The sequence below is a fragment of the Psammomys obesus genome, unplaced genomic scaffold (assembly GCF_907164565.1).
Source record: "Psammomys obesus unplaced genomic scaffold, mPsaObe1.curated_primary_1811, whole genome shotgun sequence".
Classification (NCBI taxonomy): domain Eukaryota; kingdom Metazoa; phylum Chordata; class Mammalia; order Rodentia; family Muridae; genus Psammomys; species Psammomys obesus.
Window position 1 is genome coordinate 1,675,700 of NW_026592586.1, and position 16,718 is coordinate 1,692,417.

Here is a 16,718-nt window from a genome sequence, read left to right on the forward strand (position 1 = left end):
AGAAAAAAAATTCTGGAGAAAACAAAATGATTTACATGGAACATTCATAAATTCCTTTTCATCCTTAGGACTTTTATGTTGATAGAGTTAAAAATCTGACATCCAGACCCAAATCAGGAGACAGCGCTTCTACGAGCACACGATGATATCATACACAGAGATAGGTGTGGAAGACAGCACCACACAGAAGGGTCAGGAAAACCAATTAGAGAATGAAGCAGATCACGTTGACGACTGGTCTAAACCGTAACATTGACACAACATTGACCCACCAGAGAGACTAGATGGCAGAGGGGCTGGCAGAACCCATCAAAAGTGGGCACAGATGGACACCTAACACCCAACATCACCTGAACTAAGCCTGCAGGACACGTAGTCCAGCCCCACATGGCTCTAGGGATAGGTCACTGCCAAATGCATGTCATCTCAATAACTGGCTGCCTGCCTTTTTTTTTCTTCCTTTTTTCTTTTCTTTTTTTAATGATGATGTGTGTGACTCAGAGAGGGGGAGGCCTGAGGTGGCAAATGTTTCAAGTGGCTGACAGAGGCTGCACGTTCTGAACTCTGGACAAAGTGACCGGGATCTTGGTGTCACCTGGGCCTGGAGCTTTAGTGATGGGCTGGGTATGGGCTTTAATGTCTGCGATTCGCTCTTTAAACTTCTGCTGCAGGAACTTTTCTTCTTTGGAATAGTTCTTGGCAAACACGGACATCAGTAGGCACCCTGCCATGGATGTGCCCCCAATGCAGAAGAGAACAGCCCCCGCTAGCTTGCATGTGTCCAGGGCGCCATTGAACTGCACAGCGTGTGTGTCAACCACCATGAAATCAGCTTCGCCAAAAGCTTCAATTTTGGGGGGCACGAGAAAGCCCACTGCCAGGACAGTCAGTCCGAGAATCACAAAGACAGTGCCTGAGATGAGTCCGACCTAGAGAGAGATGAGGACAGAAGCAGGTGAAAGTGAGTGGCTGACCCCTTCTTATGCTTCCACTCAGCCACAGGCGCATCACCCACTCTTTCAGAGGTCAGGCTATTCCCAGCCTCCCCGGTTCTCCATAAGAAACAGACTTCGTTGTATATTTAAAGTAGGAGGTGAGAGGAAACCCTTTCTCATTTAATGCCATCCAGAAAGTGCAGCCCCAAATCTTGCTTGCTTTCTACTTGTACAAGCTGAAGGAACCTACGTTTGTTCACACACCTCAGGTAGTGTTGGGGAAGAGAGAAGCTGTCCTGATGCCCAGCGCTGGCCTACTATGCCCCCTGAAAAACGTTGGTGTCACCAGAGGCTGCCACCTCAAGCACAACACATTTCATAGAGTGTCAACTCAGACAAGATCAACCGGTGACCATGATAGGAAAAGACAAGACCAAACCACTTCATGATTCTGTCATCACTTTTACAAAATACGGTCATCATGTAGGATGCTCTACCCAGCAAACAGGCCTCTCTGTTACTCCTTTCTCCATCATGGCTGTCCTCTCGCTATAACCTGCCTTCCTTATAGACAAGCTTTATCTAGACACTCCAGAGTGCTGCATTGCTTCTTTAGTCCCTCCCGGAACCCTCTAACCAAAGCTACATGCTATAACGCATTTGTTCTCCCTTGTTCGTTCTGTTTCTGTGGAGTATATCTTCACTGCAATGAGTAGCAAACCCAGCATTCTCAATGGACAGATGTGGTCCTCGTGTTTGGATCCCGAGAACACTGACAATCCTTATGAACATTGATGCCTTCCAAAAGTAAGCCAGGAAGGATGCAGTGCCACCAGTTAAAGATGCAGAGCCTCCAGAGGGTCACTCACTGGTTAAAAATAGACCTGCCGCAGAGGTAGGGCCTGGAAGCCGCACAGATGACCTCAGACCAGTTCTCTGTTCCTTTTCACATGAGTGGAACTTGTGGAGATGCCAGCATGGTAGAACAACGCATGGAAGATAAACCACCCCAAGGCAAGATCTTCTTAAATACAATGCAGTTAATTTAGCCTCTCACTGATATAACCAATAACAGGGCCAACTCTGTGGCTGTGAAAGCACAAGCCACCCCTTGCTTACATCTCATCAGATCAGGAAGCAGAGGAAAGGAACTAAGCTGGTCAGTGGATGAGAGGGCTCATGTCCGTTGTTAACTTGACTACATCTGGAATCAACTGAAACTCAAGAAGCAGAGTAAGCCTTAAAGTGGGAAGACACACCTCAAATGTGGGCCGCACCTTCTGGTGTCAGCCCATGTGAAAGGATGTGGAAGAAAGAAGTGTTCCCTCTGCTGCCTGCTTGCTCTCACTGGCAAGTTCAGCCACCCTCTTGCTGAGATTATCCATCCGTTGTTCCTAGAACATATTTATTAGAACATATTATTCCAATGCAGATGGAAGAGCAGCAGCTCTCCAGGAATCTGTGGGGACTCTAGCAAGAGGCTGAGACTTCGAGGCTGCTGAGACATCCAGCCTTGTGGACTAAACAACTACTGAATCCTTAACCTTTGGTCAGGAGACAGCCATGCCCCCATGCTCCTGATCATAGCCTGTAAGCCATTCTAATACCCCATCTCTCTCTCTCTTCATATATCTCCATATATATATAATCAGTTCATTCTATCAGTTCTGTTCCTTTACAGTTGACATTCTTTTTCCCTTTACAGTCATTCTGGGATGTGCCCTGTGGTGATCCGAGCCCACACACAATGGGTAAGTAAACTCCCTTTGAGCTCTCATCCTACAACTTGGGTTGGAATTACAGAAGCGAAGTTGGTTGAATGTTTGTATCACCATTTTCCCTACTTATAGAATTACAAATGATCATAATCTCTACATTATGACCATTATGACATTATGAAGATTAAATGTGACTGTGTTCAAAGGCACTTAACTTTGTGTTTGGCTAAGTAACAAACTATGTTGAGTAGCTATCATTATGTGGAGGAAGAAAAAACCTTTGGTTAACAGCATTAAAACAGTTACTTAGCATTTGGAAGAAAGATTAGTTAACATTGGAATAAGGATTAGCTGTCTGTTTTTTAAATGTCTTTTTCATTTCCTCCCATTCCTAATTGCTTTAAGTTAGAATAACAAGATCAGAAAGATAAACAAATACGCAATCCTACCTAACCTTGGCATTTAAAGTGTGTGTATTTATCTGTTGAATTTTACAGGTGATGCATTGACCGAGGTGTGCAGCATTGGGTGTGGCCCAGGTACCATGCTAGATGCTGTGCATCTATCACAGCTGCTTATGAGAAGCAGAGATCTTCATAGTCATCACTGGGAGCTGTGGTCAAAGAAGCACATTCTAAGCTTCTGTAGTTAATATACGTTGGGTCAGTGTGACTTTCCCCTGCTTTTCTTATGCTCACAATTATTATGGGCAAATTATGCCCCAAAATATTCTGTCAATTACTGTTTTGCATTTCTCAGCCTCATATTTATTTTAATGTCAAAAGAGTTTTCTAGGCCATATACGGACACATCTCTTTGATACAGTGAAGAAATAAAAAACAAAACAAAACAAAAAAACCACCACCAACAAAATATGTCAGTGTGAGGCTAAATAAAAACAGAGAAGCTATTCTGGGTAATATTCAAGTGATGTAGGAAAAATTGGGTTGTAAAATCATATTTTGGATTGCAAAAATAATGGTAAGTAAACTTACCTTCGGAGACTGGCCATTACTTATAACTCTTCAAAAATGACTTACATTGGAAAATGTTGGAAGCACAAACTAAATTAATTTAAATATCCATGGTGACTTGCTTCCGTGTCACTAAAGTACCTCCGTCCTAAAAAACTGGTACTGAAGCCCAAACATCAAGATGGGCAATGCTGCGTCTGTCCTGGTTTTGCAGTTTCTGCAGAGCTTGGTAGGCAGCGCTGCTGCCTTTCCCGCCTTGCCTCTTCAGAGTTCATACTCTAGCCTGACTCCGAAAACGCTCTTGATGGGCAGACGCTGGCCTCCAGCCTACTGAACGTGGACCACAGTGACCTCAGCACAGCTGCTGCTCAGCTAAGCAGTGCACAAGACATAATATGCTCTTAGACTATCACTCACAGGCTAGCAGCGAACTGTGGCTTCCACATGGAGGAAGTTCTGATCAGTGTCAGAACTGAAGCCTGACTGGTCAGGCAGAGCCTCCTTCCTTGGTTATCTCCATTAGAGTCTCAGAGGAAGGAGGAGGATGAGGAGGATGAGGAGGATGAGGAGGAGGAGGAGGAGGAGGAGGAGGAGGAGGAGGAGGAGGAGGAGATAGTCATCACTGGCTGTCTGCAACCAACGCAAGTACTATGGAATCACCAAACAGTGTTCACAGAGAGGAACATGTTAAGACAACAAGAGACAGCTCTTGCAACTGTAGGCATGAAGGAGTAATGAATGAATCATGACGAGGCTGCTGCTTACATCTCCATGAAAATCATGAAAGGGAGAGCGCACTGCAATGTATAGCTTGATCCTGTTATCATGCTGGAATTTGGGAGGGAATTAAAATTTGGGGATTTTAATGAGTTACCATCAGGTAACTCATGAACTGTATCTGAACGTAGTTGTGAGTTGAAGCAGTCTTAGGTGTAAGCCAAAAATCAGTAAAAAGCATGGTCACGCAAAGGTCATTTAAGGCTCCTAGAGAACACTGAAGTTCTGTTCGGTGCCACGTGTGTGGGAAGGCTGTAATGCTGCTGGAGAGGTCCCAGTTAGGTTCCAAGACCATCCCCAAGCTATGGGGTGACAGGGCAAGTCTCAATGGTGAGTCTGAAAGACCTCACTAGATGATGATAAACTTCCATAGCAGCAGTAAGGCCAGAGTCTAGGCTGTTTCTGCCTGAGCACAGCATGTGTGAAACCCATTCCCTGCTGCAACAAAGGAGAGTTGGCTAGAAAGACAACCTTGGGTTCTAGAAATCAGCCAAAAATTGCTGTTATTTTGACCAACATCTCCTTCCTTGTTTCCCAGTGTGCTGGCGAAGTCTGAATTGACAGTGTGTGCCAAGCTGGTAGGCAGAGCCAGCAAGCAGCCTCTGTAGCACGGCTGTTCTGGCAGAGAGGAGGCAATAATGACTGCAGGAGGCCAGAAGCTGCTAAGCATGGAGGAACAGCCTGGAGGGGAGAAGGCTGGATGGTGCTGGGCGTGAAGGAGCCATCTGGGACGGAGATCATTGAAAGCTCCTGGGGAGTTAAGAACTGGGATTTGATCCTTCCGCTTCCCTGAGGACGGCTGCTGCTCTCTCTGTAAGCCCTGAGCTCTGAGTGGTGACTCTGCCCATGGCTCTGGCAGGGTCTTGCTCATAATTACCTACCTACCCCAGCTAGATTCTGAGCTCCGCAAAGTAAAGTGTGACTTTGTCTTAGCTGCGTCTTCAGGCCTGACCCCACACAGTGTGCTCAGTAGCCCTCCGCTTCAGTAATGGGCTACCCATCAGCCCTTGCACTTCACAGAGATTATTTCCCCTAGCACACACGCAAACTCAGTAGCTTCTATATTCAATAATTGTATTAGTTCCTATGCTCCTATGACTTTGACATCCAGTCTTAGTCCTCTGTGATGCCTGAAACCTGCATTCTCCTAATTGTTAAAGCTCCCAATTCACAAAGACTATTATACCCATTAAAAATATGTGTTCACTCCTCAAATCTATACTCTCTTTTTTTTTTTCCTCACCATACGCGGTATACCAGGAGGCAGTGGAGAATTTCCTACTGCAGCGAAAGCCTTCTGTGAGCCTCTGAATGCGTTTCCAGTTCACCCCTCACTCATCTCCAAACCTGAAAGCACCCCTGCTGTTCCGTGCTCTCTTTGGGTCCCTGCTATCTGCTCTGCTCTTCCACCCCTCCACATTTGCAATGCTCTTCTTCCTACCATGGTGCCCTGCTCCATGGTCTCCACTGGGAGCAACTTCTCCAGGCTGCACAAGATACATGCTTCCTCCTGCTTCCCAAACTCTGTGCTCTCAGTGTGTACCAGGGGCACTTTGTTAACTGTTCCTACAGTTAGCATACTGGACTGTAATTACTGGTGTCACGCTTACTTCCTCCATTTAACTGTGAATTGCTCTGTCTTATTCAGAAGCAAGAATGGATCCTGTAGAGTCTATTGCAGTTACCAGGTGGTCTAACTTTTGGACATTACTTGTGCAACATAGGAGGGAAAATATTAAAATCCTGATGATTGTTGGTTGTTTACCGTGAGTTCTTTATTTTCAATTCACAGTTGCATATGGTTTAATGGATTTGCAGGTCCCAAATCACACACCAGTGCTTTGGGTCTAGACAGATGCTTAAGTATTCTTTGGTTTTGTTTTGTTTTGGGTTTCTTTAGGGGAGCCTAGGCTGTGCTTGACTCGCTTTTGTAGACCAGGCAGGCCTTGGATTCACAGATCTGCCTGCCTCTGCCTCCTTAAGTGCTGGGATTACAGGCTTGTGCCACTGCGCCTGGCACTTAGTATTCTTTATGTCAGTGGCATTTAAAGATTTTGGCGAAATAAAAATATTTCACTCAGTTGTATGCACATACATATATATGTATAGAGGGAAAGAGAAAGGAAGAGGAGAGGTGAGAAGAAAGGAGGAGAGAGTGCAGGAAGAGACCTCAGAGAGGAGGAAGGCCATCACCTATACAAGCTGTACCTGGCTTAAGTACTCATTTCATTGATCCAGACCAATAGGGTTTCATCTGAGCTGAGATTTCTGTAGAACAAGACTGCTGACTGGTCTAATTCTAATGTAGATTCTGTGACAACAGCATAATTTTGAGTTAACGCAAGCCTTGGGTCAGCTGCACTAACAGCTATTCACTAAATTTCTAGTTTTATTTCCACCCAGAGCTTAGTGTTTTAATTGGCATGAAGTAACGGCTGCCAGTCAACCAACTCTTATTGAATGTACAGCAGCCACTGTCTTAAGCACTTTTGAAATACTGTCTCAAGTCTCACATTATTTACATGGTAAGCGAAGCGTCACCACCCAAAGTTACAAAGCTATGAGACACAAGAGCACAGGTTTGAATTCGTGTGGCCGGAGACGAGAACCTGTGTTCATATTCACTAGGCAGAACTGCCTCTTGCTACACTGTATTAACCACACATTTCAGCTTAAGTCAACATCTGGGAATAAGCACAGAATCTTGGAGCTGGAGGAGACCCCAGACATCTTCTGAAGGTGAATCTTCTCAGTGTCCTTCCCTAAAATTTCTTCCATTCCTTAAGCATCTGGAACATTTCAGTGTTCTTTCTCTTCTATGCTCATTGCCTTTTCCCAGGTTGACTCAGCTGGTACCTTCTGTACATTCTATCTATGACTGACCTCCAGTTCATGAGCTGAGACAGTAAAGTGAAAAGACCTCTCTTTGTTGTGTAATAGCGATCTTCAGCAAGCCAAAGTCCCACGGTTTTCACTTGTCCCAGATATATCCATCTGAGCAGGTCACTGCATCATCCAGAACTCAACTCAGGCCTGAGATCCTGCTTGATAGCTTCTTTGCATTAGCATATTTCGACAACCTGACCTCCAAACTTTATGATAAGCTGAACTGTTTTAAACCACCATTGACACCCACCTAATACAAGCTACCACTGTCTCTTGCCTAGGTACTTTACAGCTTCTGAATTTATCTAGCTGTGTTTGCCCTCTGAGGACTTATTTTCTGCTCGGTAGCCAGAAAGACCTTGACAAAATATTAGTCACTCTTAATTCTTCAAATGTATTTCCCGGCTTCTTGAGATTAAGGCCTATGTCTTTACCACTATTATAAGGACCCCCCCCCCCCCATAGAAACCATCTGTGTTGTTATTTTTCTGAATTCATTGCCTTCCCCATTCTGACTCCACTTTCAGACTGGACTTCTTCCCTCTTGCCAGGGGTCTTGGGATTGCTACGTTTCCAGCTCTGAATGACAATCAGCCTGAAAACCTTCTTGTCTGCTCCACCAACCCATCTGTGTTTGCTCAGATTTAACCTCTTCTTTCTGTATCCCTGTTCCTCAGTCTTTCTCATCACTGTATCCCTTGTGCCCGTTTGCATTACCTGCTTCCTCTTACGTGAGCTGTTGTCACTTGACATGCTGTTAGAACCTTTATATGGTGACACCAGCATTCATTTCTCTCTCTGTCCTGACTATAGATGCATGGACTAGCTGCCTTGGGTTCCTGCTACCTGGGGCAGGAAAATTTTTGTTTTCTGTTCATCATTTCCAGCACTTCAACCCAATCAGTATACAGATGCAGCCAGTGGTAAGCATGTGTTTTCTAATGAAGTGCCTCAGAGAGCCCTAGGACCCCCTGTAGGGTGGAGGAAGAGCTGGTGGTAAGACTGCAGGGCAATGATGCTTTCTCAACACCTAATGTTTTTTTCTTTCTTAGTAATTGGTCTAAGGTGTTAGCTGATACTGAGTTAGTTCCTTCTCTCAACACTGACAAAATACTTGAAAGAATCAAGTGAAGAGAGGCAGGTTTACTTTGGCATTCAGTTTGAGGGAATATGATCTATCATGGCTGGAGAAGGCTTGGCTCTTGACTGCAGTGGTAGGGGTTTGCTCCCTCTGGACAACCAGGAAGCACAGATCATGTGAGAAGCCAGGAGAGGGTATAAATCTCAAGACTCACCTTCCAGGGACCTATGTATTCCAGCTAATCCCCAACCCCCCAAAATAGCAACAACAGCTGAGAACCAATTGTTCAAACACAGGAGCCTGTGGGGGACTTTACACATTTAAACTACAACACACACCTATCCAGACTGTAAGGGAGGCTAAAAGGACACTATGTTCTGCATATGAGTCCTTCACAGTTAATGAGTGAAGAGCCAAGTTAATAACTACCAAGACTACTAATTGCCTGGCCTTTAAACCTACTCCTTTTTAACCAGTTCACCAAGTAATCATGTTGCACTCAGAGGCTTTCTTTAATCCAAAATTTATAATCTCTTTTCCAAAGGAAGAGCAATGCATCTGACGTCACCAGGATTGAGGCGCAGAGAGAACCTCTCAGTTCTCTGTAGCTCTGCTGTTCTCTACTTCTGATATGTACATTTTTTTCCATTGCTCCTTTCCTCACCTTCCAGAATACTGAGCTCCACCTGTTCGGCGATCTCTGGATCTGGAAATCATCCTCATACTCCCAGATGGAGGCAGTGCAGTCCTCATAAAACTGGTGCAGGTAGGACCGAACGCCATAGCGCTGGTACCCGCCCTCGGTGTCGGCCTGGGCTTGCCTGGACCCGCAGGTGTTGCTACAGGAAGTCATCTTCCCAGCTGGAAAGACAGAATCAGCCTCACGGTCTAGTTGTTGGATCTCAAGATTAAAAAGCACATCAAAGGCAAGAACCAAGCTGATTCATGCCAGGCCAGGCTAGTCGAACAATTCTCTTGTCTTAAGTGAAAAGGCACTTCCAAAGATCCACCTACCTTATCATCTGCCCTTCTCTAAATCACCTCCAGCATTCAATGGCTAGAACTGGGTCTCCACAGAGGAGCTACAACTGCATCAGTCACTTAAATTATATAAAACAGAAGCACGAGGCACATGAGAAGTTGCAACAAAGAAGCTCCAACAACAGACCCTTAATTCAAGAAATTTGTGGGCACCCTCACTGGCCATGGCTGGAATTTGTCTTGGGTTGTCCTGGAGTTTCAACCAAATTTCTTTGCAGGATGTGTACAGTATTCCTCTCGGCAATTTCAGTTTTGCATTCAGAGCTCACATAACATCCTCTGATCTTTTAACTGACTGTTAAGTCACACGCAAGCTTCGTTAGAAAGTTGTGGAGCGACTTACATACTTTACTAATCACAAGTGACTGGACCATTAATTTTCACCTCACTGGTTCTAGCACTGTGTACTTCTGTGGTTATTTGTGGAAGTGTCTGTTCATGTGAGTATGACAGTTTAATGCAGATAATAGGCTCTTTTGCTATTTCCTCCCAAGTGTCTAGTATAAATAAGACTTAAGAAAATCAAATAAAACTTGTTATGGGTGAGCTGCTTAGGGCATTACCTTTGCAAGATGGAAACTCAAGACTGATTTGTTCCAATTGCTACTTTTGGAGAGAGCAGTTTATATAGGTTTAGTTAATAATTCATGTTATTCTTAAAAAAACTTTATTTAATGTGTTTGGGTGGGTTTTTTTTTTGTTTGTCTTTTTTTCTGCATGTATGTCTGCATGTATCATTTGCATTTCAGGTACCTGCTAAGGCCAAAAGAGGGTATCGGGTCCCTTGGAACTGGAGTTATAGGTGGTTATGAGCTTCCCTGTGGGTGCTGGGCATTGAACTGCAGTCCTCCAGAAGAAGTGCCAGTACCACTTAAGCCCAATGTTTTTGTTTATTACTTTTAGTAAGGAATTACTGAGGGGGGGTCATAGTTTTGGTGGGTGAGGGATTTCTCTGTTCTGTGTCCTTTGATTTTTCTGATCTCTGTATAAGCAGATAAGTGTTCAGCTAGCGATGGGAAATACTTGGCATTTTTCAGTTTCTTATAGATTATTTTCCTTGTTTGGACATAGACCATAAACAACAAAGTGAGGCACAAAGTTATTTTCTCACCGGAAAAATATTTTCCCAGGAAAGTCTTGGACTGGGCTATAACCTAGGCCAAGGAAAATGCATTAAATGTTCCAATTGCTTATCAAGAAGCCAGCTGGTAATGTCCACAGGACAAAAATATTCTCTATAGTTCCATCAGATTTCTTTGTGATCACTTAGTTTGGTTGAATACAGTGATGATTGCTAACCTCAAAGAGTTTAGAATCACCAAGTAAACAAACTCCTAGACATATCTGTGAAGGGTTTTCTAGCTTAGGTTAAGCAAAGTGGGACGAATCACTGTAAAGGCAGGTAGCACTATTCCAGGGGCTGAAGACCTGAGCTGAATAATGGACCGAGCACCAGCATTTATCTCTCTGTCCTGAACATGGTCTTAATGTGACCAGCTGCCTCAGGCTCCTGCTGCCATGATGTGCTATGCCCCAGGACTGTAAGTCAAAAGAAACCCTTACTTGCATAGGTTGTTTGTCAGTGTCTTGTCCCAGCAACTCCTAAAGTAACCTATACAGATAGGTAGTGGTGAAAGTTAAGAATATTCCTATGGGAACAAAGCAAGCCCACAAGAGCATTCCTCTATAAATACTCCTGCCACAAATGGATTTGGTTAGAAAATATAGTCAGATTTGAGGAAGTATGCTCTCGGTGTCTGAAAAATGACACAGTTGGGCGGCATCCTTGCCCACTTTGTCTCCGTTTTCTGTGTGCTGGCCAGCATCACATTTAACACCTGTGTACTTTCTTGGTTCAGGACCAACTACCTCTAAAATAATCATTCAGGAGAACATGTCAGGAGAGGTAAAGGTAAGCATTAAAAACAATGTTTAGACATTCAGAGGGATTTTATTTCAAAACTAGTCAAGGTTTTAGAAAACATTTTCTCTGATTGCAGCAAAACCTCATGGACCATTCAAAGAATGGAATGGTACTTAATCCTTATAGCTCAAGTGCTAGGATGATCTCTTCAGGTACCTTCTATTTAATGCTTATACAATGAATATGATTAATAAGAGCCTATTATCAGTGACACATAAGTAGAATAATTTTAGAGTTGCCTTCTTTGAAGACATTCTAATAAAAAATAATTTTAGCCAACTGGATGTGGGGTTGGTATTACTAACTATGCTTTGTCATTGAGGAAACTGAAGTATAGAAAAAAAATCATCTTGCTAAAGGTTACACTGTGAGTCAGGGAAGAGACAAAAGATGACAGTTACTACCATGTGCAGGGGCTTGGGCTGAATCATAGGCCGTGTAGTCAGAATCAACTCACCTAGTTGTTTTATATAATCTTCAGGTCTCCTGCAGAGCATCATGTGAAGAAAAAGTGAAGCTAGGTATGGAGTAATGGAAATGCCCTTTATAGAGAAGCCACTCTCTTCAGTCGCTGAAGTTCCCACTCTTAGAACTCAGCTCTGATGCTCAGCAGGTCCCTGAAACTCATCATGTTCGTTCTCTACCCAGCTTACAATGCTGCTTTGTGATACTCCTTAGTTAAACTTTGTTAATAGCAAAACAAAACAAAAAGACAATGTGTGTGTGTGTATGTGTGTGTGTGTGTGTGTGTGTGTGAGAGAGAGAGAGAGAGAGAGAGAGAGAGAGAGAGAGAGAGAGAATAAGAAAGCACATGGACAGAGTGTCATGAAGTAAACATTTTGATCCTGAGCACACATTCTGCTTCAAAATGGATCATTAGTGATGTTGTATCTCTTTCCATGGAGAAATCTTACAGAGCCGTACTTCGTCTTCTAAGAGCACAGGGCATGAGGAAGAAGAGTGTGACCTGTATCATCCTAGCCACACAGAACAGAGGATGGGCTCAGGCACTTGTTTCTGGTCATGAGATCACATACAAGCTTATTAACCTGCCTGGGTTGTGCATTCATCATCCTTACAATAAGAAGGTTGGACTGGACGAAGGTTTTATTTTCAGATGTGTTTTTTCTATGAGTTGTTGACTTCAAACTTCAGAACGAGTCATTTACTTTTTGTTGGGCAAACAACTGAGCTTATTGATACCCCACTTCCTCATGGACTGTCAGTCCCAAGCATGTTCTTAATTCTAGAGTGTATGAAGCTTACGTTAAGGGCAGCGTAAGCTTCTACGTAGGCTACCTACTTGCATTAAATAGATTGAGTGCTTATAGATTGTTCATTGAACACACTACCTCAGTATCATGTCTGTGGTCTTCACTAGTAGCCCCTGATGGGAGGAGGTGTCTGAGAGGATTCACATACCTTCCTCACGATACAACTCTTCGAGACTGATGCCTAGAGGAGAATGACCACTTTGGAAATGAGTTTCAAAACTTACCATGGTACAGTGAAGGTTTGTGGGGGGGGGGGGTCTAAGAACCTCAGTAGATTTGTAGAACTCAAAGAGAAGTTAGCCAGAAATTAGCTGTCTCCACACAAAAATTGTTATGGTTATTTGGAATCTATTCTGTTAACTGACACCAGGGTGTTAGACAAAGGATACATGAAGCCATGTCCTAAAGTGATTTCAAAGCTGGGCAATTTTTAAATGCTATGCAATAAAGTAGGATGGAGACAGGAACGCAAGGCTGGGCAAAGGTCTTTGAACTTGAATCACTACTCCTTACTGGGCAAAGCTTTGTCATCTTGTTTTAAATATCTGTATCAGCAGCCACCAAAACAGTACTGTCAACATTATTTATGGCTATTGTTAAGGAACAGACCTTAACAGGCTCCTTAATTTAGAAAAACAAACAAACAAACAAACAAACAAACAAACCTTTAATATCCAAGAGGTACAAGCATAGAAGCAGAGAAGAGAACTTTCTAGAATTATATTAAATGAGATACTGTTCATGTATAATTTGTATAATTTATAAATACTCTAGTGGAGCCTCTTGTGTGTGTGTGTGTGTGTGTGTGTGTGTGTGTGTAGGAAGGTTGGCATTGAATCATCTCTCTGTGTAGCCAAGACTAGACTTGAGTTTCTGATCCTCTTGCTTCCACATCAGAAATTACAGGTTTTGGACTATAGGGATTGCACGCTGGGGTTACAGGTATGCACTACCATGCCTGGTTTGTATAGGGATAGGTGTCAGATCAGCGCCTTGTGCGTGGGAAGTAAATGTTCTACCAAGCTACCCTTCCAGTCTGGAATCATGGCAGAATCCAGACAATATCCCATGAGGGTGGGGCTGTTTGCTCACCTGTGAGGAGAGATTTGCTTGCATTCTCCCTGAAGGACTTCGTAGATACTGACAAATGAGGGCTAGCCACATCTTTCTTCTTCCTGTTATTCCTCGTCAACAAACTAGCCTTCATGTGCAGCACTGACGGCAGGTGAGCACAGTGCTGAGAACCACCCCCTGGCTGGAAATACAGATCCCCAGTGACAGTGCTGTGACTACGTGGGGGAATGTGCTGTGGTACCAATTGCCGGGAGTTTTAATTTTGAGCTAATATATGCAGTTATTTTCATTTTATTTTAAAAATGCTCATAGTCATGGAAACAGAACTAAGTCTTTATGCCTCCTGCAACTCTGAGGACACCACAGGCAATCACACTGTTTATCTTCATGGTCTCCTTGAGGGAAGGGAGGCAGCACATTGAGGCACAAAGTGGATGAGTGTTTTCCCATGGCTCTATGTGTGAGTCACTTGTGGACCAGGCTTAGGCCCTGTTCTCTTGATTCACTTTGAAATAACTCTCAATTTTTCATATTGTTTTCTCTCCCTCAAAATGATCCTGATCTAATGAGAGCAATATTTCCACAGGGATAGTGCTATGAGACACAAGGTATGGGCACAGGCCATTGAGACCATTTATCCAGAACCAAACTCAAAAGGTCACTTCCCTTAAAAGACTCCATGAGAGTCACAGTGCACACAGGAAGGCGTGAAAGCCAGCTAAGAGCTTTGCCACTTTGACACTGAGGATTCTTGAATTTCCTCAGCATGATCATAAATCTAGAAATGTGTTTTTACCAATGGATCAGTTCAGAGAGATTTTATTTTTTTGAATAATCAGAGAGATCACAGCTTTGTATAATGAGGTTTTTTTATACCTTCCATACCAGTGACTTGGCAGTCACTTTTATAATTTAGAAAAAGGAATAATAGTGTATAATTAGTTTATTCATTATCTGTTGTCTGAATCTTTTAAATGATAGTTATCTATGGTTATCTACTTATATATCCATTTATCTATCATTTTCTATCTAGCTGTATTCCATCTATCCATTGATTATCTCTCCTCTATCCACTTATATACTTATCCATATCATATATTATCTTCTATCCATCTACATATATTATTTATATTTTTATCTATAACATCTACCAATCAATCTACCTATATAGCTATCTATCTTCTATATGTCTTTTATCTATCACCTATTATCATCTATATTTTTATATCTATCCTCTATCTACCTATCCATCTGCATCTATCTGTCTATCTATCTATCTATCTATCTATCTATCTATCTATCTATCTACTTATCTTTATCCATCCACATATAAACTAATAAGGCATGCAAGACTCAAAACCCAAATAAGCATCCTTATTCTCATTTTAAACTTCTTCCTTCTTTGATCCACACAGGACAAAAGCTGACTCTTACCTTCAATGTTCTCCTTGTCCTCTGCCTGTTTACTGTGTGATCTTTCTTTTTAGAAGCTCATTCTTCAGTTCTATTTAAGAAAAGAAAACAGCAACTCTGCAGATATGACCCAGAAGGGGGGAAAATTGTACAAGCCACTCACAAAACTATTGACTAAGACCTTCTTATGAAAGAGCAGAGACGGCTTTTCTTAAAACAAAAACAAAAGGAAAAAAGCAAACAAAAACAAGCTTGAAAGTCTAACTTATGTTTTAAAACTTTTTAACGGCTTATAATTTTTGGAGTGACTGAAGTGACAGAAACCCGAGGGCCTTGCGAGCCCTGGGACACCATAGAAGAGATGTTTTTATTTTTGCATCACTGTTTTACATGAGGTTGATAACTCTAACGTGACTGTTCTGCTTCTATCTCACACATTCTAAGCGGAATCTGATATCTTGTTTCCTAGACATCTCAGAACTGCTCTGTAAAACAAATGAGCTTTAAAATCCTTGTGTCTCCTGACAGGCTTACATGCATCACACCCTCAGAAAATCTCTTTGGACAATTTGCTCATTGTGTCTAGTTAACTTCCATATCCATTCTCTTCCTATCATGATCAGTTTGTTCTCCAGCTGCTCAAGAGAAGCAGGTGCCTGTGCAAAATTCAATTACGAGACCACTGCTAGCTACTGAACTATTGGTTTCCTGCATTGCGCTAGTCTTGAGAAAAAAACAAAAACAACAAACAAACAAACAAACAAAAATAAGGTCCGTATCATCCAAAAGGTCATTAAAAATCCTGTTGAACAGTCTTTGTGTATTTGTAGGAGAAACAGAAGATTTGCGGAGAGAGGGGTAAGCCCAGAAAAGACCTAACAAACTGTCTTCAGCATTTCCATGGTCAGTCTATAGTGAAGAATAGCTGTACCTTCTTCAAGATCTATTTATTTCCTTGCTCCTGAAGTTTGGGTGGTATATGAGGTAACATTAGAATCTAGGAACTGAATTAACAAAAGAAATCAATCCAGTTAAAAGCTTCTACCTCACTACCTTCTTCTGTCTCCTAGATTCTCGTCTTTGCCTCTCCTGGTTCTTGTCTGTCTTTCTGGGCAGTGTCCTTTCTTTTCATCAGCCACCTTTCTTGTTGTGTCTGAAGAAACTGATGGTAGTTGCGTCTTCCACCAAGGCGCTGGCCTGTCTGGCGCCCTGGGAGCTCTCCACAGTCCTGAAAACATTGGCGCCACAGAGCCAGGAACCAATTAAGCCCGCACTAGCTATTTCAACTCCTGCTGGTTTGTGAGGTCGCCAGCCTTGGTCTGACCTCCACCCTCGTGTTCCTATCTAATAACAGAAAGAAGTAGGTCCTAAGATAATATCAAAACATCTTTAGATATGGCCAACGGCTGGGGAGGGCCGGTGGTGGTGATTCCGGTAGAGAAGGGGTCAAGCCAACCTGGAAGAGAAACCTAAGAAGCCTTGCAAACTCTCTATATATCTGTTTTATCCTTAACTGAAAATACAACTTTTCTTGTCTTAAAGGAAGCAAACTCTTTTAAGTTTTTAGCTGTACAACCCCCAAATCCTTACATAACATAGACCACAGACCTCCAAAGCCTGA

At 42.8% G+C, this 16,718-nt stretch overlaps 1 protein-coding gene across 1 annotated transcript; it reads right to left on the reverse strand.

The window, feature by feature from the left end:
- Nucleotides 1-224: 224 nt before the first annotated feature.
- On the reverse strand, nt 225-15,184 carry Nrsn1 (neurensin 1). The gene is made up of 3 exons (XM_055614502.1): nt 15,119-15,184; nt 9,036-9,232; nt 225-929 (listed from the first exon to the last, which is right to left on the reverse strand). The coding sequence occupies exons 2-3, from the start codon at nt 9,222-9,224 to the stop codon at nt 531-533; spliced, it is 588 nt and encodes a 195-aa protein (XP_055470477.1). The 5' UTR covers nt 9,225-9,232; nt 15,119-15,184; the 3' UTR covers nt 225-530.
- Between the last annotated feature and the right edge of the window lie 1,534 nt (nt 15,185-16,718).